The sequence below is a fragment of the Heterocephalus glaber genome, unplaced genomic scaffold (assembly GCF_053883595.1).
Source record: "Heterocephalus glaber isolate CG9 unplaced genomic scaffold, H.glaber_assembly_v1.0 deba00001606, whole genome shotgun sequence".
NCBI lineage: Eukaryota > Metazoa > Chordata > Mammalia > Rodentia > Bathyergidae > Heterocephalus > Heterocephalus glaber.
In genome coordinates, this window is record NW_028258377.1 from 13,386,060 (window position 1) to 13,408,643 (window position 22,584).

The 22,584-nt window shown below is 45.9% G+C and overlaps 3 protein-coding genes and 1 long non-coding RNA gene across 4 annotated transcripts; 2 read left to right on the forward strand and 2 right to left on the reverse strand.

The window, feature by feature from the left end:
• Positions 1-1,182: 1,182 nt before the first annotated feature.
• Higd2a (HIG1 hypoxia inducible domain family member 2A) lies at positions 1,183-2,111 on the reverse strand. The gene is made up of 2 exons (XM_004836339.3): positions 1,930-2,111; positions 1,183-1,578 (listed from the first exon to the last, which is right to left on the reverse strand). The coding sequence occupies exons 1-2, from the start codon at positions 2,081-2,083 to the stop codon at positions 1,412-1,414; spliced, it is 321 nt and encodes a 106-aa protein (XP_004836396.1). The 5' UTR covers positions 2,084-2,111; the 3' UTR covers positions 1,183-1,411.
• A 143-nt stretch (positions 2,112-2,254) lies between these two features.
• Positions 2,255-7,585, forward strand: Nop16 (NOP16 nucleolar protein). Its single transcript, XM_004836340.4, has 5 exons — positions 2,255-2,449; positions 2,540-2,648; positions 3,753-3,822; positions 6,306-6,412; positions 7,002-7,585. The coding sequence occupies exons 1-5, from the start codon at positions 2,343-2,345 to the stop codon at positions 7,143-7,145; spliced, it is 537 nt and encodes a 178-aa protein (XP_004836397.1). The 5' UTR covers positions 2,255-2,342; the 3' UTR covers positions 7,146-7,585.
• Positions 7,586-9,666: 2,081 nt separating this feature from the next.
• On the reverse strand, positions 9,667-21,915 carry Arl10 (ARF like GTPase 10). The gene is made up of 4 exons (XM_004836341.4): positions 21,650-21,915; positions 20,842-21,043; positions 14,610-14,785; positions 9,667-12,528 (listed from the first exon to the last, which is right to left on the reverse strand). Exons 1-4 carry the CDS (start codon positions 21,902-21,904, stop codon positions 12,355-12,357), a joined length of 807 nt encoding a protein of 268 aa, XP_004836398.1. The 5' UTR covers positions 21,905-21,915; the 3' UTR covers positions 9,667-12,354.
• On the forward strand, positions 15,332-17,632 carry LOC147822941 (uncharacterized). Its single transcript, XR_015444767.1, has 3 exons — positions 15,332-15,518; positions 15,653-15,756; positions 17,446-17,632. It is a non-coding gene; the product is annotated as an uncharacterized LOC147822941 (long non-coding RNA).
• Positions 21,916-22,584: the final 669 nt, after the last annotated feature.

The following is a 22,584-nucleotide window of genomic DNA, read 5'->3' on the forward strand; positions in this document are numbered from 1 at the left end:
TGCCTGCTCTCTATGCCTGTCTTTGTACCCAAATTTTCCCTTTTTATAAGGACACTAGTCGTATTGGATTAAAGTCCACCCTAATGACTTCACTTTCATTATTACTTCCGTAAAGCCCCTATTGTCAAATAAGGTCATATTCTAAGGAACAAGGACTTGGAACTTCAACCCATCATTTTTGGGGACACAGTAACACCACACCTACAGTGGACATTCTCTATAAAAGTGTCACAGTATCCTTTCCTTGTATCTTGAGGCTAAGGGTCACTACAATGCACTGCTCTACATTTGCAGTCTGCCTCACAGCCGAGAGACCATGGTGGAGGCAAGAAACTTAGCTGGTCTTTATGATAAGCTATTCCACTCAGAGATCTAGATGTGTCAGAGGCCCAAGAAGAGGTGTGTTTTCTACATTCCGTCTTTTCCCTTTGCCAACTTGAAGGTGGTGTTGAAGAAAGATGGGTGTAGCCTCGGTCCCCAAATCAACACTTGAGAATTTACTGTAGACCAAGAATACCCACTGAGACTTCATATGTTAAAAGCTGGGATGGTCTAGATCAGTGGTGGCGAACCTGTGGCACGTGTGCTGCAGCCAGCTGTCTGTTATCACTGAAAGCTCTAAAAGGTTCACCATCACTGGTCTAGATCAGTGGAGCCCTAGAGGCTCTCAGGATAAAAGTGGGGTGAGGAGAAACATGGAAGGCAAGTCTAATCTAAGGGCTACTAAAAGCTTGAAAACTGTTGGCTAGGTTCCTCATACCCTGCCCTCCAGTGGCACCACTAGAGTGGCCCACTGAATTAGAATCTAATTCAAAAAGGAGAGATCCCTAGGAATCTCTACTTTTAACAAGTCTCCTAGGTGACTGTTACCAGAAAAGTTTGGGAATCACTAGATTACACGATTATTTTTTTTGAGGTATTGGGGACTGAACCCAGGACCATTACACTGAACTATATCCACAGGCCTTTTTTTATTTTTAGAGACAGAGTTTCACTAAGTTGCCTAGGTCCTCCTGCCTCAGCTTCCCAGTGTTGGGATTACAGGTTGCACCACCACACCTTTCTCAGGCTACATGATTTTTAAGGCCCTCTCCAGGCTATAGTCCGTTTTCTGCTAAAACCAAACACCAAAACCCATGGTTTTGATCATGGAGGGTGAGACTGAGAATGATGTCACCAAGCTACAAGTGGACTATATTTTATTACACAGGGAGTGGAAGAGGTGGGGCACAAATAGAAGTATGCAACACCTAAACTGAACCAACCATGTCTGGATTTCTGAAAAATCTCTATCAGTTACACAATAACACAGAAGCATGTCAAAGGACGGAATAAGTCTCTTGGCATGGCTGGTGCTTGCTCCTGGGTTTGGGAATGACCTCTGCGGAGCTGCTATGCCCTGGTGGTGAGCTCAGGGTCGAGACTTCAAAGCAGATGCAGCTAAACCGAACAAGATGGCTGCGACCGTGAAGCCCTGGGCAGCTATCCGGGTGCGCATCATGAACTGGGAGCGCTGGCTGTGGCCTCGGTGGAAGCAGTAGAGGCCGTAGGTGAGGGCGGCCGCAGTGCCCAGGCAGCCTGAGGAGGAGTGGACAAAACAGTGGGAACGCAGGTCAGGCGACGCTCGTCTGTTCAGGATTTAGGCATTCTTCCCCAGACCCAAGACCTCTACGAAGCACCAAGGGGAGGGCGGAGAGTCGGTCCAGGGGAGTCCTCTTCGCTCCAGAGTCCACCCCATTCCAGCACCCCTATCCAGCCCCTAAATCCACATTACTGCCTTTCTAATTCGTTTCATTGTTCCACCCCTTCCCCTCAACTCTGGTGCTGTCTCATTCGGTCCCCCCAGGCGTCCTAGGTTCTCTCCTATTTCATTCTTCCCAATATCACCGTCCTGTCAATTTACAGTTCCTACAGCACCCACTTACTTACCTATGGGTACCATTGGGTTCTCACGAGTCTTGCGAAGGAATTTTTCCCTGAAGCCTTCTGGGTCGCTGGAGACAGTGGGGTTAAAGCCCTCAATGGCTGGGGGCTGCGATGGGTCAAAGGGTACTCCAGGAGTCAGTGGGCCAGGAGTTGCCATGATCAGGGACACACAGGTAGGAGAAAGTCTGGACGCTAAGCTCCTCCTTCTGATGAGGTCAGGAAAGGGGCAGGGAAACAAGCGCAAGCACCCGTTGCATTCTGGGAGTCGTAGTACTTAGCGTGGAAGCGCTGCAGAAAAGACTACATTTCCCAGAAAGCTTGCCAACCCCTGCGCGCACCAGCCGGAAGGAGTCTGTAGACACGTGGTTCTCAGAGTAAGAGGCCCTGAGTGAATTGCTGGTCCGTTGGTCAGAGCGATGCCCAAAGCTAAGGGCAAGACTAGGAGGCAGAAATACGGTTATAACATCAACCGAAAGCGCCTGAACCGGAATGCTCGACGGAAGGCAGCCCCGCGGATCGAGTGGTGAGTGGGCGGGCGTTCGTGAGGCAGGGGGCTTTGGCCAGGACGGCCCACGAGATGACAGAATATGGATCTTTCTCTCTTTTCCGATAGCTCCCATATCCGACATGCCTGGGACCACACCAAATCTGTACGGCAGAACCTGGCGGAGATGGGGTTGGCCACGGACCCCAACAAGGCAGTTCCCCTCCGTAAGAGAAAGGTACTACTAACAAGGCAGGATCCCGCCTCTTGCCGCCTTTCTTTCCTCTTTATAAACTCTCCTTTCCCTTTCCTCTTTCCTTCCCCTGCCTCGCTGTGTTTCACATCCTTCCTGGGTTTGCGACCTCTCCCCACTGTCAACCGCTCAGCTTGCACCAACTGTGCTCAAGGGGCCCTTTATTACCTCCCTCAGGGCTTCCTGTTCAGCACACATTTAGACTTGGGTTGGAGCTTCTTTTTTCAAACACAAAATATTTTTCCTCAGAAAGTCCCTTGGCATCACAGTGGTATTTACCAGAATGTTAATTTAGCTGTCCTTGATTTTCCTAATAAGCCCCCGCCCCGACCCCGCTTGAGATCTTTACGTTTCCTACATCTTCCCCCAGTCATTCTTCATCTGAGGCTTCCCTAGAGTTGATTTCTCTCTAGTAAGTCTTTTTCAGGCCACCCCTTTAAGCTTTCAAAATTAATTTCCCTCTTCACTCAGGAACCTCCTCCATTTAACTTTTAGAGCTTGAAGGTACATGGTGGTATATTATGTATTTATTTCCTTATTTGTTTATTGTCTGTGCTTTCCTCTAACATAATCTCCTTGTGTTTTGTCAACTCAATAGTTAACCCAATGAATGGGCATGTGAATGAATTTGTCTCATTACTTTTAGGCATCTTAGTCCTTTTTCCTTCATGCCAGAGAAAAACAACATTAATGATTCTTGAACAAATGTGAAGCTATAGTTAAGTACTGTCTGGTGGGCCTTCCCCATAGGGAAGATATCTGATATTTCTCCCTCACTGTAAATTATAAAGCACTTTCATGGCATTGTTTCAGTTATCACACAACCAAATAAGGGAAGGAGTGTTATTTAACAGATAGTCATGGAAAGATAAGTTCCTTGGCTGTGTTTCTTTTGAGAACTGTGGATTGTTGTGAAGATTTTAGTGCATTGGTTCTCCTTGTTATTTACTTTTGTTTGACCTTGAGCAGGGATTTTAATGGGTAATATGGTTATAATGGGGTGATTAGGATCCTTTTTAACCAGGTCAGACTTTCCCTGATCAAAGCTCCTTCCTTGTCTACTGGTCTCACAGGCTCTGTTCTCTGCAGGTGAAAGCCATGGAAGTGGACATGGAAGAGAGGCCCAAGGAGCTTGTACGGAAGCCCTATGTACTAAATGGTGGGTGCAGACCGTATTCCGCTAGGTCACCATGGAGTCATACCTGGAAAGGGCCCTTGAACATCCTCATTTTACAACTGGAGAGAGCAAGATTCAGAGAGAAGAGAGCTGATCCAGGGTTCATGGAGTTAGAACTGTGTCCCAGGCTCTGACATTTTCAGTTTAGTACTGAAAAACTTTTTTAAGTATGTGAACCAAGGTCAGAGATATTCAGGGAAGATGTAGCCAAGTGCTTGAAAAGATAGAAAAGAAACCATTAAGTCTTTAGGCATGTGTTTGGCTTCTCATGAATTTAAGGATGAACTGATTTTTAGAGATTTTCCCATCTCATAGTCTTTCCAATGGCAAATCAATTTCATGTATATTAATACTATGGAGACTGAATATTGAACAAGAAGAATAGGCTGGGGATTTAGCTCAGTGATTTCACTGCCTGCTGCGCAAGTGCAGGGACCCGAGTTCAATCCCCAGTACCAAAAAAAAGAACAATAAACTCTGTAGACGCTGGGGGTGGTGGTGCACACCTGTAATCCCAGTACTCGGAAGGCTGGGGCAGATGGACTGATGTGAGCTCAGAGCCACCCTGAATAGAGCAAGACTCTGTCTCCAAAAAATACCTGGCAGGAATACTCTACTCTTTTTTACCTATCATAGATTTTAATTTTTAAGATTTTTTTGTGCAGGGAACTGAACTCAGGGCCTCACACACGATAAGCACATGGCCACTGAGCTACACCTCCAGCCCCAGGTAGGGATTTTTTTTTGGTACCAGGGATCGAACTCCAGTCCTTCCGCTTGTGAGGCAGGCGAGGAACCACTGAGCTAAATCCCCGGCCCCCCAGGTAGGGAGTTTTAACAGCTTTCTTAAAGGTAAAAGGACTTGGATGGCCAGACATTTGATAGGGAATTCTTTTGAGTTTCTGTCTTTAGTTGATCTTTGTGGTTCTTATAAGAATTACTGCACAGTTCAATGTGAAAATAAAAATTACTGCATAAAAATGTATATACAAAGCCACATGTACTCATTGTACTTAAAGAGAATTAAAATTATTTTTTAATTTTTTTTTTGGAGACAAGGTCTTGCTATGTAGTCCAGACTAGCCTAGAACTCATGATCCTCCTGCCTCAGCCCACTGAGTGCTGGGATTATAGGCATGTACCACCGTGCCTGGCATTGTTTTTTAATTTAAAAAAATCTTAATTGTGATTAAAAAAAATTACATAGAATTTATCATTTTAAAATGTATATAAAATTCAATAGTGTTAAGTATTTTTACATTTTTGTGCAACATTTGTCCAGCACCATAAACTGGGCACAGTGGTGCACAGTTGTATACCCAGCACTTGAGAGGCGGAGTCAAGAGGATTGCTGCAATTGTGAGGCCAGCCTGGGGTACATAGTGAGTTAAAAGCCAGCCTGAACTACAAAGCAAGACCCTATCTCAAAAACCCAATCCTTACCAGGCATGGTGGTGCACACCTGTAATCCTAGCACTTGGGAGGCAGAGGCAGGAGGATTGTTGTGAGTTCAAGGCCAGCCTGAACTACATAGTGACACCCTGTTTAAAAAAAAAACAAAAACTAAACCTGGGCCGGGGATTTAGCTCAGTGGTTCTGGTGCCTGCCTCACAAGCTCAAGGTCCCAAGTTCGATCCCCAGTACCAAAAAATAAATAAATAAATAAAAATCCAGAACTTTCACTTGGAAAATTAATGAGTGTACTCATTAAATGACTCCCCATTTGCCCCCTCCTCTCTGACAGTCTCATCAAAGATAATTTTGACTATAAGCAGAATTAACATCTAACCCCCTAGATAACATTTGATTATGCCATTTCTGTAAGGTAGTTCTTATTCTGTTTTATAGATGAGAAATGGGAGTTTTTGCCTAGGTTCTTTTTTTTTTTTTCCTACTGGGAATCAAACCCAGGGTCTTGCATATCCTAAATAATACTCCCAGCCTACTTGCCTTTTTTTTTTTTTTTGAGACAGGGTCTCACTGTGTAGTTCAGGCTGGCTTCAAACTTGCCTCAGCCTCCTGAGTGCTGGGATTACAGGTATGTGGCATCACAGTTGGGCTTGAAGCTCTAGTTTTCATTTATTCAGATCTTTACATTTTACCTGGGTCTCTAAGAGTTTTAGAGGCAGAAGGGAGTCCTGCTTTCTAGGCAGATCTTATATCTTCACCTCTGTGTCCATAAGACCTGCCACTAAGAAGAGATACAGGTACATAGTTTGGTACCTTCCTTTTAAACCCAAATGAGGCCTAGAGAGGAGTTCACGTAGTTGCCACACTATAGGTGATTGGGTTATAGGAGGCAGAGTATGGGATCCCAGAAACTGAAGAGGAAGGTTCCTGCAGTGAATTCAGGAATGGGTTTGTATAGCAATTCTTATGGCATGTGACTGGGTGAAGGGTGTGCAGACAACTCAAATGCAGCAGAGGCAAAGCCTCATCCCATCTCCTGGCTTCTCTCACCCCAGACCTGGAAGCAGAGGCCAGCCTCCCAGAAAAGAAAGGGAATACCTTGTCTCAGGACCTCATTGACTATGTGCGCTACATGGTGGAGAACTACGGGGAAGACTATAAGGTGAGATGCTCAGGCCTAGCAGAAAGAATTGCTGGGACTGATTGGGAAGGCAGTGCTGGACCATTCATGCTCTGATCTACTTGTCTAGTGCATGTTTCCTGAGACTGGGTAGAAAGAAAGGGAGCAATTTTAAGAAATGAGTCCCTTCATAGGGATTTAATACAAACAAAATGTCGACAGCAGGGGTAGGAGGAGTATCTTGTGGTTCATATCCCATTCAACACATAAATGTTGTAAAAAAGAACTTGGACTAGTTGCCATTTCAATTATGACAGGGTTCTCAAAAAGTCCATGTTTGGCTTTTTTAAACATTGAAAAATCTGGCCACATTGGACCTCTGTTCCCAGGTGGGATTAGTTGGCTGTGGATAGAGCATGAGCTCCTTGAACTCCTGCCCAGCCTACTGCATTCTTTGGCTTGCCTGATCCCTACGGGCATTTGTACCCCTTTCCTCAGCTCAGTGCAGAAGGGCTCCACATACGCCATGGCTTTTGAGATAAGAAATCTAGGTATCAGTGATAGGAAGTGATTTGCCCAATTCACACACAGCTAAGATTTGAACCTCTAAGTCGCCCTTCTTCCTTCTTAGGCCATGGCCCGGGATGAGAAGAATTACTATCAAGATACCCCGAAACAGATTCGGAATAAGATCAACGTCTATAAACGTTTTTACCCAGCAGAGTGGCAAGCCTTCCTTGATTCTTTGCAGAAGAATAAGATGGAGGTTGAATGACTCCAGGCTGAGTCCTCCTCCCGGACCAAAGAAGCTGGAGCCAGCATTTAAGACAAGGAGGTTGTGTGGCTTCAGCTGAGGCTGACTAATCCTGTGGAATCAGGTTACACATATATACACACGCACTTCCTCTTGGGGAAGCAATAGTCTTTGAAGCGATAATTGAATTTGCAGCGATCTTCCTGTCTTAGTCTCCTGAGTTCTGGGATTACAGGTGTGTGTCACCATGCCCAGCTTTGAGATGCAGTTTGTTTTTGAGTACTTGGGATTGAATACTCAGGGCCTTGCACATGCTAGGCAAGCACCCCTACCAATGATCTGTATCCCCCGCCTTCCAATTTATATTCTTTTGTGGGCTTACAGAAAAGCCAGAACTTCCTGCTTTCAGAGTGGACACTATTTGAATATAGTCTATACATAATAAAACCAAGGATATTTTATTTCTCTGATGGGTTTGTGTTTACCATTCCCACCCAAGCCCTTGGACTACATCAGCAAATACCAACTCTGCCAGGGCAAAGAGCCCTTCCAGCTTAGCAGCATGTGCCACATTCACATACTTTTGGAGGTGCACCCTCCTTTCTCTTCAGTTGCCCTCTGCCTTGGTTTCCTTCAAGTTCTGTTTACCCTCTGACAGAAACTGGCTGGGAACCTGGGCCACTTAGAATGGCCTGCCTTGCTAGTACTAGTCCCACCTGAGGCCAGCTGTGGCTTCAGTGCCAGATGGTAAGGAGCCAGCTCCTGGTCTGTTCATGTGATCTACCATCTCTGCTTTTTTGGAATGCTTGTGTTGGATTTGGCCCAGACCTGCTTTGTGGGATTGGTGGACTGCTGTATACCATGGTGTGTGTGCCATGCACTGGCTCCATACCACATGGCCAGCCTTTAGAGCCAAGCTTGCCTGATTCAGTGGCATGTGAGGATGTGGTACCAGTTTCACAGCAGGATCATAGGAAAGGTGTGGGGTGGACATGTTCTTAAGTCCTGATACTTTATTCCCAACTATTAACCATGTAAAAACCCACACTTCCCAACCTTTCTCCTAGTAGCACCTAAATCTGTCTCTTGACTACTCTTCATAAAAGAAGAGTATCTTTTTTACACATTTTATGTGAAACTGTGAGGTACATGATCATCCTACTGGTCGGAAAACAGTCTGGAGAGGTGTCAGAGTGGGGTTTGAAGTCAAGTCTGTCCTACACTTTCTGCGTGCTAGGGTATGAGTTCAGGGTGGGTTAAGACTGCAAGGTCCTCCTCCCCTTTGGCCCCTGAAGGAAGCCCACCCATCCTGTACTGTCAAGGTGGGCCCCCTTGTTGGATGTAGCCTTAGACTAGCAGTGGTGAGCCATAAGCACCAAGAGCAGTCTTTAGGATCTAGTCTTTGAGAGCTCTCCAGGGCCTGTTATTTGGCTAACTTTTGCCCTCTAAAAATTCCAAATTCAGGCCTTGGACTGGGTTGTCACCTTACCTAGTTTCTTTACCCAGTTCAGTTGCTGACTTTAGGAAGCCCTTCCTCCCACTGGCCATTGCCCCCAGGTTGGTAAGTGACCTATAGTCCCCACCCCAGGCTTCTCTCAATATCATAGCCATAGCTGTTCCTTTTTAAATTTTTTTTTTATTTTTCTGGTACCGGGAATCAAACTTGGGACCTTGCACTTGCCAGGCAGGAGTGGCACCACTGAGCTACATGCCTGGCCCTTTTTTGTTTTTATGGTGGTGGGGATCAAACCCAGGGCCCATGAGCTCTATCCCAAACCCTATAACATGTTTTTATTTTGGACAGGATTGAACCTGAGGCCTTTGTCTTGAGCTACATCCCTAGTCTTTATATTTTGAGTCAGGGTCCCATTAAATAGCCCAGGCTAGGGTGTAACTGTGATCCTCCTGCCTCAGCCTTCCAGAGTGCTGGGATTACAGGTGTGTGCCACTGGGTCTGGTTCCCATTAATTGTCTTAATTTGCTTGGCATTCCCTGCCAGATTAAGCCTTAGGGGAGGATATTTGGGACTCCAAAGCCTGGTCCAGGTATTTTGGGAATGTTTGTGGTATTTCCCACTTGAATGGCTCTGGCCTCCCTTTGTGACTTCCAGAATGGGAGAAGTTAGACTTCCTTGCTTCCCTTTTGCACTCTTTAGCTCTGGCCCCATCAGAATTCCTAAGGGATGGGAGAAGATACCAAGTTAGGCCAAAGCTGATGTTCCTCCCCACCCCGCCCACATGAGTGTGTAACACTGGAATTGATTCATGGTGCAATGCTAGGATCCAGGGCACTAGGATTAAGGGTGTGAGTGCTACCCACCCTAAGTAGTCTGGATAAGATATAAGGGATAGAAAGAGCTGTAGTTGTCCCTTGTTGCTTTGCTACCTTCTGCCTGCCATAAACTTTCTCCTCTGCAATACCACCCTGCCATGGAGCGAGTCAATTATGGACTGAAACCTCCACAAACTGAGCTAAATAAACTCTTCCTTCTTTAATCTGTGGGTATTGGGTCTCAGCAATGAGAAAAGTAAGACAGTTCAAGTAGACATAGTGGAATTCTTTATTTTTTGTTTACCTCCCCCTACTAAGGACTTCCAAGAATTGCACTACAGAATATTCATTAGACAAAAGGCAGATCTTAAGAGAAAAGGGTCCTTTTCCAGCCATCAGTGCTGGTTCAAAAGATAGCCTTTGAGTACTAGAGAACAAAGTAGAGTTCACAGAACAAAGATGCAGGGTTTCTTACCCTTTCAAAGACAAGATGAAAAGCTGCCAGCAAAGTTTCAAAGGCTACTCTAAAACTGAAATTATTCCTTAAATATTAAAGCAGAAAAATTCCTTCTTACTGCAGAAAGTGAATTGGCTTCTCAAACCATAGTTCCATCCTGATAGCCCAAGGACCCAGCCAGCCATGCTTCCAAAGGTCACTTGTATTTCTGGACTTGGGAGCTTCCTACCCACTACCCCATTGTGTGTCTCTTCTGACACTGGCCATAGTATGGCACCAAAGCATGCTGGGTAGATGTCAAATGAAATAAACACACACAATTTATTTTTAATTAGAAAGCAAACTGCATGGGATAGTGCCTTTCAAAAAGTCCATTTGTGGGCCAGGGATTCAGCTCAGTGGTTCTGCCGCCTGCCCCCGCAAGCGCAAGGACCTGAGTTCCATCCCTGATGCCAAAAAAACAAAAACAAAAAGTCCATTTGTGGGCCAGGGATTTAGCTCAGTGGTGCCCTACCTGCCTCGCAAGCACAAGGTCCTGAGTTCGATCTCTTGTACTGCAAAAAAAAAAAAAACACCATCCATTTGTGGCTGTTCATTATTCAATGGCCTCTGACAGACAAAAGGCTCCTTTAGCCTATGCTAGTGTCAACATAGAGACAATCTTAAAAAGTGGCTGATCACTGTAGAATCATGGAATGTGCACTGGAGATAACCCAATAAATTTAGTTCCAACTTCGTTTTTGCTGAGGAATAAATAAATGGTCCAGGGAGGCTGATGTGCCCAAGGCCACACTGTTAGCTAGTCAGCTATTCCTGTCCTTTGGATTCGCATGATTTTTTTTTTTGGTGGTTGGTAGTGGTACTGGAGATTAAACCTAGGGCCACTGAGCCATACCCTCTCTTTTATTTATTTAAATTTTTATTTATTTTTGTGTTTTTGAGACAAAGTCTTACTATGGCTGGCCTTGAACTTACTTTGTAGCCCAGGCAGGCCTTGAACTTGCTGCAGTCTTCAAGCTTCAACCTCCTGAGTGCTGGGATTACAGGTGTGTGCCACCATGCCCACCTGGCACCCTTTTAAAATTGTGAGGCAGGGTCTAAGTAGCCCATGGTGGCCTTAAACTTTCAATCCTGCCTCAGCCTCCTGAGTTGCTGGAGTTACAGGTGTGGGCCACCATGACCAGCTCATGATGAAATTATTTTTTACCTGGATTTAAATGACAAATCTCTTCCAGAGTCATTTGTTTCCTACCTAGAAGGGGTTTGAGTGTCTTTAGCATTTGGGACCAAGGGGCAGAGTTTTAAGTTCATGTGAATCACTATGAAGTACTCATCTTAATTAAAGTCTCGTAGGGCCCCTAGGGGGTACTACAGCCTTGAATCCACCGGCATCTGTAGGTTATCTCAATAGTCATGATTCTAGCTGTTTTCCTCAAAGTTCCAAACTTTCTATGACAATCACCTGGTGTTTTGATTACAGCACCTAGAAACAGAACTTAGAACTTTCACTGGTTCCTTTGATAAATACATAAATAAACAAAACAGTTCTGAGTCCAACTCCCAGCTCTAGCTAACAGTTGTATTCCCAGAGACTTGGGAATCCTTCCTTCCCCACACTTATGTAAACATGGGCATTGGCACAGTTAGTACAAGAGTAGTAGTCTGCCTCCAGATCAGGGAGGAAAACCCAGCCTTCACCCTTTCTTTTGGTGGATGAACTGCACTTACTCTATATTCAAGAGATGTGGGCAGGCCAGGCCTTAAAAGCTGGGAAGTGTTTGGCAAATTATTGCCAGGTTCACCCTAGCACTGTGTATCTCCATAGCTGGCAGTTAGAAAAAATAAAAGGAAACCACCTCCCTTTAAAAATGATGGCCCACCAGGGATTTAGCTCAGTGGTTCCACAGCCTGCCTCACAAGTGCAAGGTCCTGAGTTCGATCCCCGGTACCAAAAAACAAAACAAAAATGATGGCCTTGGGGCCAGACAGGCAGAGACTGAACAAGGCCACAAGCTAGTTAGGCAGAGCAGGGGCTGGAGGACAGTGCAGGCCTGGGAGCAAGGGGTGACTTCATGCCACCAAGAACCTGCCCACCTGAAAAGGGCATGAAGTCATCAAGAGTAGACCAGGAGACCTGAAGCCTCTAGGGGTACTTTTGACCTCTGTTGGTTCTTCAACCACTGAGACCTGCAGGGAGGGGATGATTCAGCCCATTGGGCATGTCACTGTGCAGGTGAGAGAAGGGAAAGCTGGATCCACACTCTAGCCTGGAAGGAGCTACTCTGTCATTCTCCCATCCTCTGCCTCCCCACCTCCCTGCTTCAGCCTCATGGCCACCTCACTAGGAAGGCTTCTGTATGGTTCTCAGCTTTGCTCTTGAGAAGGCAAGGAAGGCAGATGGGAGTGCTACCATGTGGCTCCTGCCCTGGGCCCAGGCTGGTGATGAAGCAGAAGGCAGTGGAACTGTGGTCACCAGGGCTAGGCAGAGTAGGAAGCTCCAGCCTAGGAGAGAAGCTGCAAGAGTAGTTTCCAGATGAGCACGGTGCCAGGGTCTTCACAGCCAGATCCTGCAGGGGCAATGCTGGCTGCCAAGAGGAAAATCTCCCGCTGGCTGTCAATGGCCTGCAGGCCCAGCTCCTGCTGCAGCTCTGCCGCACTCATGGCCTCGCTCAGGTCCTGGGGAGAACACATAAGTCAGTGGGAACACAGCTGATTATTTCTGACACACTGCCACCCTTGTCATCCACAAAACCCACTGTTCTTCAGCTACCTCAGTGAGTATCAGGGCCCAAGTTCCCAGAAGCCTCTTGTGGACCCCTTGGGATAATACCAGTGCTCTCTCCCTCATCCAACTCCTTTGTACCAACCTCTTTTTATTGCATCACCGGCCACTGTGGTAAGCATTGTGATAGGTACTCATATACCTAATCTCTGATTTTTACATCCACACTTAACTGCAGAAACTGGCTCATGAAGGTGAAGTCATTTAGCCTAGATAACAGTGACAAGTTGGAGAGCCAGGTTCTAAACTCAGATTGATTTAATCACCAAGCTTTGACCTTTACAAGAATTCCTGCTGTTTCCTAAACTTGTAGTGAAGGGGTCATATACAATGCCCCAGAAACTAGCTAGAGGAAAGAAGCCACTACACAGGATGGCTGGTGATGGAGCATTTTCATTTCAACCCTGGCCCAAGATTAAAATGATTATTCTTGGAGTAATTCATAGAACTTTGGGACCTTAGGTATCTCCTAAGGTCATAAAGAAATAATAAGGTTAGGGTGGTGGCACACACCTATAATCCCAGTACTCAGGAGGCCAAGACAGGAGGATCTCCAAAGTTCTAGGACAACCTAGGCTATACAGTGAGCTCAAGGCAAGCCTGAACATTAGATTCTGCTTCAAAAGAACCTAATTTAAAAAACAGGCCAGACACAGTGGCTGAGGTGGGAGGAATGTGAGTTCAAGTACAACTTTGGGAACACAGCAAGACTGCCTCAAAAAACAAACAAACAAACAAAAAACCCCAACAACAAAAAAAACCCTTCTATTAACTTAGGTGTTATCTTTTGTAGGTACAAATTTGCTGTGAAATAATTTATAAATAGGATCATATGACTCATTGTCCAAATCAGGGTACTTCTGAGGTTCAAAGAGGTTCAATAGTTACACCAGAATAACAGGTATAAATGGGGGCTGTCCCAGGTAGACTAGGACATATGGTCATTGTATTTATAAATAACTGGCAAGTGTCTCTTGAAGGGGAGAAGGAATATGAGGTCAGAGATACACAGCTTCTCTCCAAGCCAAGATGTGAAAAGGTTCCATGGCTCTCAGCGACATGCAGATGTAGGCCACAGGCAATATGACAGGTTCAATACTGTGGCAGTTTCCTCTTATATGGAAGATGACCTAAGGTCTACAAGGCTGAAAGTTGCTGGGCCCAAGGGGGCCCAGAAGTAGAGGGTGATGGTTAAGAGCAGGAACTTTAGGGTTGGGGATGTAGCTCAGTGGTAGAGCTCCTGCATAAAGGCCCTGGGTTCAATCCCCAATCTTGCCTAAAAACAAAACAAATGGTAGGAACTTTTAGGAAAATCTGAGTTTGAGTCCTGGCTTTGCCAAAGTTGTAACTTCAGCATATGAGGATAACAACTTTTTAAAAATATATTTATTTATTAATGGGGATTGAACTCAGGACCTTCATACCAAGCTATAGCCTTATGACTGTCAGGTGCTTAGCACTGTGCCTGGAACACTAAACACACAAAATAAATATTACTTAACCTGTTCTTATCACTTTAGCTCTCTGGCCTAGAGCAAGAAGTTGCAAGGACATAGCAGAGTGGAAAAGGTGTAGGTTTTGGAATCAGATATCCCAATTCCACTGCTCCCAAGGTGTACAACCTCAGTTAGATTACAAACCCCTCTGAACTTGTTTTCCCACCTGTAAAACAGGAACCACATCCCACATCTTGTAGGGTCAATAGAAGCCCAATAAGGACCACTCTTCAAAATCATACCTGGTATATATTATTTCTCTCACCTCTCAATGGTGACAAAAGGTTAGATAGGGAGGCAAAGAAGAAATAAGACAGAGGATGGGATGAGGAAAAGGCATATGTAGAAGAAGTGGGGCCAGTATCTTAGCCAAGCTCTCCAGGCATGGGCCCAGCCAAATTCCTCTGCAGTGTTCCCTGCCCCTGCCCAGGATTTTGCAAGAAGTCTGAATGGCTTTAGTCAGCCTCCTAAGGCCTCACCTGCTTGTTGGCCACCACAATGACAGGCAGGTCAGGATCCTTGTCTAGCAGCTTGTGCAGCTCCTGTCGGGCCCAGGGCAGCCGCAGCCGGTCAGCTGAGTCCACCATGAACACTAGTATATCCACCTCATTCACAAACTCCTTCCAGTAGAAGCGCAGGTTCTGGCTGCCACCAACTGAGGAGAGGTCAGAGGCCAGTTCAGAGCCTCCCTGGGCCTGGCTCTTTATCCTTAGCTTTAACCCACCCACTTCCAGCTTCCCAAGGCTCCAGGAGCCAGGGACAAGGAAAGGACAACGTCCTGAGCCAATCAGACTGGAGTCAATCAGACCTGAGTTTAGGTCTCACTCTGTCAGCCTGGTCTCTTTGAGCAAGTTGCAGCCTTCATGCATCAGTCCGCTTCTCACTGAACTCACCCAACAGGTTGCAGTAAAACTCAAAGGTACCATATGCGTCACAAAACTGGTGTATAGGTGTTCTAGCCCAACAAGCAGGACACTGGGTCCAGCAGACAGATCCTTTAATTTTCTACTGTGAATTTGTACTTTAATGTAATATTAGCCAGCTGTGTGTCTCAGTACCTTTCCCTGAGGGATACAAGAAACAATCCATGCGTTTACTCACTTGATATAATGAACGGCAAGGTGTGTGCACATGTGCAAAAGTGGCAAAACAGGACTTTTACCCATATTATGCTCCATATTATAACTGGTTTTGCTTATGTTTACCTAGCATCAGAGGGTCCAATAGATCCACATCACTCCAGGATTTGTTAAAAAAAAGTTTTCTTCTGATTTTTCTGGTAGAAGTAGCCCAATTCAGGACAATGGCACATGAAAAACCAGATTTGGAAGTTTTGGAGGAGGTCAAAAGTGAATCGGATTACTCATGGATGATGATAATCCATTATGGTAAAATATATGTGTGTTGTTTTTTTTTTGGTACCGGGGATCAAACTTGGGACCTTGTGCTTGCGAGGCAGGCGCCGGAACCACTGAGTTAAATCCCTGGCCCATATGGTAAAATATATGCTTTTATTTAACAGAAGAGTGGTGTGGGTAGATGATGATGACAACTTTGACACTGGCCGGGTGAGCCAAAGTTCCTGTGACAGTGAAATGGAACAAGAATCAACTGATACAGACACAGGTAATGCAGACCTCTTTGATTCAGATGATGAAGAAAACAGCAATGTGAGCACATATTTGACTAACTGAAATGTTGCAAAATGCCCATGCAACCAAATGGAATGATCCAATGTTAGAACTAGGGTCTGAATATAGTGAGGGTCTTGGCAGAGGTGAAATGTATTGGACAGAATGCCAGCACTGCCATTCAATGTTGGAAATTCTAACAGACAAAATACTACAAGAGGCTGTGAAATACACAAAGGCTGAAATGCAAGTAAAACATTCTGTATCCACCAACAGCCATATTCAAAAATGTATTTATGACACCTTACTGGCTGAACTGAAAGCATTCATAGGTCTGCTGTACTTAGCAGGGATTTCTCATAGCAATCACAGGAATGTAAAAGACTTATGGAAAAGCAATGGGTCAAAATATGGCATAAAAATTTATGCCCTTATAGATGTGGAGACATTATACTTCTCATTTATTTTTGGTATTTTGAGATAGGGTCTCACTATGTAGTTCAGGCTGGCCTTGAACTCGTGGCAACCCTCCTGCCTCAGCCTCCCAAGTGCTGGGATTACAGGCATGGACTACCACACCCGGCTATACTTTCCATTTATCCTGGAACTCAGCCACCAGGTCCTTATTTGTATAGTAATAAACCAAATGATGTTGTGAACATTCTTGCTGTTCCCATCTTCCAAACTAAATCAGAATGTGACACTTGACAACTGGTGTTCTAGTTGTCAACTGATGTTACATTTGCTAACAGAGAACAAGTTGACCAGTGCAGGAACTGTCACAGAAACAAAGCAGAAATTCCAGATGAAATGTTGCAATTTCAAAACAGAGAACTGTATAGTACAATCTTTGGATTTTAGAGAGATTTACATTGGCCTCTTATATGGCAAAGAAAAACAAACTGGTACTGATGATGTCAATATTGCACCATGATGGAAATATTGATAGGTAAACCTGAACAAAATGGAAGCCTGAGATGGAAACTTTCTACAACAAAACCAAAGGTGGAGTAGATGTTGTTGATGAGTTATGCAGCAACTATGATGTCACTCGAAACACAAAGCATTGGCCAATGGTTGTATTTTATTTGATCCTAAATGTGTGGCTTAGTTTGATAGTTTACAAAGAAAATAACAAGTGCAAAATACCATGGAGAAATTTTCTTAGAGGACTGGGACTGGAACTCATAAGAGATTCAATTTACACCATAGGAAAATAAAATGTTTCTACCTAGGGAACTATGCAAAAAAATTGTGGAGCACACTAGTGAGCTCTCAGGTGAACAGACAGGCACAGCATCACAAAGACCTACTATGACAACAGGAAAACCAAAGAGATGTCAACTGTGCCCTATAAGAAAGGACAGGAAAATAAAACATACATGCTTTCAGTGTGATACTTGTATATGGAACATGCAGTTCCATACTTCATGTTCCTGTGTGAAGACTACTTTGAGTGTGATAGTTGAAACAAAGATTATTTCTATGGTAGATCTGTGTTTACACTGTAGTTCACACAGGTTATTTCTGATATCTTTTAGGTTTTGTAAGCAGGTAAACAGCTGATGTGAAAATGTTGTGTATTCTAAGCACTCACTATATATTTGATACTTTGATATCTTACTTCCTTGCTAAGTTCACGTTGTACAAATATAGTAGGAAGCTCTTTTTTTTTTTCTCGTAGTAGGAAGCTCTTGAAAAACAGGAAGAGACTAGAGGTGACAAGAATGGTCTGCCACATAGGAAAGGAAAGCTAAGCACATGTCCTGTCGATGTGAGATGTATGGAACATGCAGTTGTCATGTGTGAAGACTGCCTTGGGTGTGACAACTGAAGCAAGGTTATTTTTGTACTATAATTTTTTTTGTGTGGTACCAGAGATCGAACTCAGGACCTTGTGCTTGCCAGACAGGAATGGTGCCACTGAGCTATGTCCCTGGCCTGCAAAGCTTATTTTTGTTGTAGCGTTCTATTGGCATTTTCATTATAGTTGATATAGGAATTTATTTCTGATATTATCTTTTAGGTTTTGTAAGCAAGTACACAGCTGATGTGAAAATGTTGATGTCTATTCTAAATGCACAGTACATACTAAGAATTTAATACTTTATTGACATTTTATGTTCCTCTTAGCTATACACTACATAATATAAAGTAAAATAATATAATATGAAAATTGACAAAACAGTAAGACCAGTGACCTGTCAAGTATGTCCTATAAAAAGGCCAGGAAGGCAAAACACATGTGCTGTCAGTGTAAGAAATATGTGTATATGGAATGTGCTATTGTCACGTGTGGAGACTGCCTTAGGTGTGATAATTGAAGTAGAGATTTTTTCTTTGTACAGTGCTATTGGTGTTTTCATTGTAGTTCATAAAAGAATTTATTTGTATTGTTCTTTTTTAGACTTTGTACATCAAAAAAGTTGTTGAAAATTTTGCTTTTTTATAAACATTCAATAAATATTGAAAATTCAGTATTTAATTTTTGTGATTTTATTCCTGTTAAGTAGTCATTGTTCAGTATAATAAAACTCATAAAATTAAAATTGACAGTTCATCAATAGAAATATTCTAAAGAATAAATGTGGGTATGACAGACCCATGCTTATGGACCTTTATGACAAAATTAGTACTATGCTCCACAGGCTTGAAGTACCCTTCAGTTCTCCTGTGCTGCCTTGCCTTTTGCCAATTTTTAGCTCCCTCCCAGGTCAGGGATGACTGTGATCAAAAAGCAGGAGTCTCAATGCCTTGAAAAGTCAGGACCCTCTGCCTTGCCTATGCACAGCTACTCTCCAGTCAGTTTTATCATTCCGTTCTCTTCCCTTGGAAATGCTAGACTCCATCCACCGACACATGGTTGCCACCAGTTGTTTTCCTGTTCTTCTCTGCCTCTCTGCAGAGTCCCGATTGATCACCCTTCATTTTGGTATTTCTGGTTCTGCTTCTGACACTTGTGTGAACTCTAAACTCTGAGAGTTAGACATACTTACCTCTGGATCCCCGCAAAGCCTCAGCACAATGCCTGGCACATAGTAGGCACTCATCAAGTATTTACTGAGTGCTTACTAGGTGGCCAAGCACTAATATGGGTGCTGGGGATACAGAGGCGAACAAGCCAGGCAAGGGCCCTGCTCTTAAGGAGCTCCCTCCCTAACCAGGACCGACCAGCAATAACACACATTCCAGAAAGGAAGGAAATAAAGAAGAAAAAGGGAAAGTGCTGGAGTTTAGCTCAGTGGCACCTCACCTGCCTCACAAGCACAAGGTCCTGAGTTCAATCCCCGGTACCACCAAAAAAAAAAAAAAAAAAGGAAAGTGGCTAGGGGTGGGGGTTGGCCTTGTGTTGATTAGTCTGGGAAGTTTTCTCCAAGAAGGTGGATGTGAGCTGAGTTTGGGATGATAAGGAGCTAGCTATTCAAAGAGGCAGAGAAAAGCATCAGAATCAGAAGGAAAAAGCTCAGTGTGCTTGAGAAACAGAAAGAAAGCCAGGGTGGCTGAGGTACTACCTCAGTAGTAGGAGACCAGGAAGGCTACACAGATAAGGGTGGCCAGGGTAGGCTGCCTAGCACCAGTAAGGCCCCATAGGATTTAGGCAAGCGTGACATGATTTGATGCAGGTTTTTGAAAGATTGCTCTGGGTGACCCTGGGAACAGAAGTGGAAGCAGGAAGACCAGTAAGGAGGCTGCTGACAGGGGAGAAGGCAGTGGCTTGCACCAGGCAGCAACAGAAAAGATGGGAGGTGGACAGTCAGCCTCTCTGAGGACACAGCTGAAAGAAGCAGCTAATAAACTGTATAAAGGAGGTGGGGGAAGGGAATGACCATCAAAGTGTTGAACTCATTCAGTCACTAATTATCCCTATAGGGCCCATTTTCTATTGGGCCCCAGACCAGGCATTATAACTACAGTGAAGGTTTGTTGTGGCTGGATTGGAAGATGTGGCTTCTATCTAGTGAATTTGGACTGTCCAAGGTCAGACCCTCAGGTGCCATAAAAACAACCATCCCCTTCTCCCAGGACTGGGGAAGAAGGGTTATTTCCTCTGACAGACAAGGCCTCAAGTCAAAAGCCCCTCCTTGACCTGTGTCCCTGGGAGCCACCTGAGAAACACTGGTGTAAAGACTAGAATCCTAGGTGAGTATCGATGTTTGCTACAATCAAGGAGAAAACGATATGGCCAGACTAGGCCAATGAGCAAGCATCTGAGACCAGAGGAACTAAGCCCGCTCAAACCAACAGTCAGGCCTTTGAAGTCTGATGCCTAACCCTTAGCTAAACCAACACAGCCTTTATGGTCTGAGTCCTGTGGTAGGGGAGGAGGTCTACTTGTCCATCTCAGTGAGAGTGAGGCCAGACACAGGTGGCTGCGCTTCCAATACCCTCTTTGCTATCCTCTTTCAAAATACCACAAAATCTAGGATAGAGAGCCAAGGGTTCCTTAGATCTTCTCTGATCACTCATGCAATAAGCCTTCGAGGTACCTATGGAGAATCAGAGAAGGCCTCGAAGGGATGTCTTTTTTTTTTTTTTTCTTTAGGGATGTCTTGTTTAAACTAAAGCTTGAAGGATGAGTAGCAGTTTGTCAAGGGAAGAAGGCTTTCTAGACTGAGGGAACAGTGCATACAAAGGACAGGAGATAAGAGATCAGCAGTTACCCTTTAGAAACAAGCACTTAACATGTTGCTCAACAGTGAAGGTCTACAGCCAACATTTTGCATCAGGACACTAGAAAGCTGGGTGACCTTGGATAAATAACTTAACTGGGGGCTTCAGTTTCTTCATGTACATAATGGAGTTGTCGGGCAGATTTTATTATGTAATGCTTGTCAAGTGCTTTGGAATAGGAATCATTATGTTAGGATTAGGCATGTGAGTTTCAGTCGTACTGAATGGCAGGCAATGAGTAAGGTGGGCACTGTTGATCACTAAGGGCCCAAATGCCAGAGTACAGAGCTTGTTCTTTATCTTGTGTCCCAGGGAGGGGTGGGAGGCGTGTTCTGCTTACATATGCATTTTGGGTACCCACTCCCCAAGAATCCCAGGACCAGCAGTGGTGATGGGGGTCTCTGCTCACTTTCTAGAAGGTCCACCTCGAAGTCTTTGGTGGGCATCCGCACGGAGTTGAAGCCCCAGGTGGGAACGTGGCCTTCCAGCGGTGTCTTCCCGGACAGCAAGCGCAGGAACGTGCTCTTCCCAGACCCATCCAGCCCCAGCACCAGCACCTCACGCTGCTCTAGCTCCTCTAGAACCAGTTCCTCCTCTTCCTCATCCTCCGGCTGCGGGACAGAGATCAGGCTGCGGCCAGCAACTTCCGACCTGACCATTCCCATGGCACAACCAAAAGCACTGCAGAGCCCATTCCGCCCTCTCCCCGTCCAGGGACAGGCAGTCGTGGTCTAGAGGACTGGGAAGAGCGCTGCCTTTAGAATTCTGAATTGTAAAGCCTGCTCTTGTGGTTTTCCGCGAGTGTTCTACGGCTCATTCCGTCCCCTATGGACTACAAATAACGCTTTCTGGGACCGCAGAGGCTACCGAGCCTGGAAACTAGCGGCAGGCGAAGGGCTTCTCCCGGCATAACCCCCAGGGCTGCGCCAACGCGTGCACCGCGCAGGAGCCGTGCGGACCGGACCGGATCGAGCCCTCTCATCGGTCCCCGGCCGCGGGAAAGCTCCGGTCAGATGGCGTCACACCCAAATTCGCTCACCCGTTCCAAGATTCCTTGCCTCCGTGACTGCCCACAGCATGCCCACTCGCGCCGCAGCGGCCAAGTCCCGGACCCGGCGCACACAGAACAAGGTCGTCATCACACCCCTCGCCACACGCGCGAAGAGGCGCAGACACGGCCTACCTAACCCCTGCGCAGGCCTCGGCCCAGCACTCACCTCCCACTCGTCCCACTGAGGGAGGCGGACGGGCTCCGCGCCCCACCAGGCCTCGCCACGGTCCCAGCGCCGCTCCCGTCCTCGCCCGAAGTAGGCTTTCCAGACGATGAAAAGCACCGAGCCAAGCACGGCCGCGGCACCGCCCAGAGCCAGCACTAAGGGGCCCAGCGGCCTTGGCGCCATGCGGCCGGGCGAGGGGTGCAGGTGCCGGCTACGGAAGATGGCCCTGCTGCGACTGCGGCGGCGCCCACACATCCTACCCGGTCCCGTACTACAAGCCCCACAATGCACCGCCGTTGTCGCGATTGGTCGCCTGCCAGCCGGTGGCGTGAGTGGGGGGTCACTGGCTGGTGCGCAGGGACCTCCCTCTCGGCCGCCTGGTGCGGTGAGGTGCACGAGGCAGTTCCTGCGGAGGGTGGCCCTCGGCGGTATTTGCTACCAATTGTTGAGCACTTGCTGGGAGCCACGAGATTAAAGGACTGCTTTTTGAGTTACCTCTCACAGTACCTCGCAAAGGGAAATTGAGACCCAGGAGATAAGTAATTTGCCCAAGAGCTCACCGTAGTACGTTGGTGCAGCTTGCTTTCAAACCCAAGCGATCTGTCTTCCAGGTATCCCTCAAGACCCTGGGGAAGAAATTGGAACAAATTTGCCTGTATCACCCGCCTGTCGAAAACTTGACATCTTGACCCTCAGCGCCTCAGCTTTCCTTTGGCTGCCTCCGAAAGCCTAAGAGCTGTGCTATATTAGTGTCCTGAGCACGTTGGTGAAGCAGGCAGAGCCAGGAGTCAATGTTTAGCCCCACCGCCTTGTCCTCTGTCACCCCCAAGTAATTAACAAGGCTTCCAGATACAGCGTGAGGACCAGAAACTGGAGAAGTATCAATCCTCTGGCACTTCAGAGAGGGGTTCTACAGAGGGTTGTGGGGTAATGGG

Coding starts and splice junctions, on each gene's coding strand:
- Arl10 (XM_004836341.4), bottom strand. CDS start 21,904: ATGTGTGGGCGCCGCCGCAGTCGCAGCAGGGCCATCTTCCGTAGCCGG. Junction 21,044..21,649: donor CTCAGTGGGACGAGTGGGAG/GTGAGTGCTGGG, acceptor TCTGTCCCGCAG/CCGGAGGATGAGGAAGAGGA. Junction 12,529..14,609: donor TTGTGGTGGCCAACAAGCAG/GTGAGGCCTTAG, acceptor TGTTCTCCCCAG/GACCTGAGCGAGGCCATGAG.
- Nop16 (XM_004836340.4), top strand. CDS start 2,343: ATGCCCAAAGCTAAGGGCAAGACTAGGAGGCAGAAATACGGTTATAAC. Junction 2,450..2,539: donor GCAGCCCCGCGGATCGAGTG/GTGAGTGGGCGG, acceptor CTTTTCCGATAG/CTCCCATATCCGACATGCCT. Junction 3,823..6,305: donor GAAGCCCTATGTACTAAATG/GTGGGTGCAGAC, acceptor CTCTCACCCCAG/ACCTGGAAGCAGAGGCCAGC.
- Higd2a (XM_004836339.3), bottom strand. CDS start 2,083: ATGGCAACTCCTGGCCCACTGACTCCTGGAGTACCCTTTGACCCATCG. Junction 1,579..1,929: donor GAACCCAATGGTACCCATAG/GTAAGTAAGTGG, acceptor ACTCCTCCTCAG/GCTGCCTGGGCACTGCGGCC.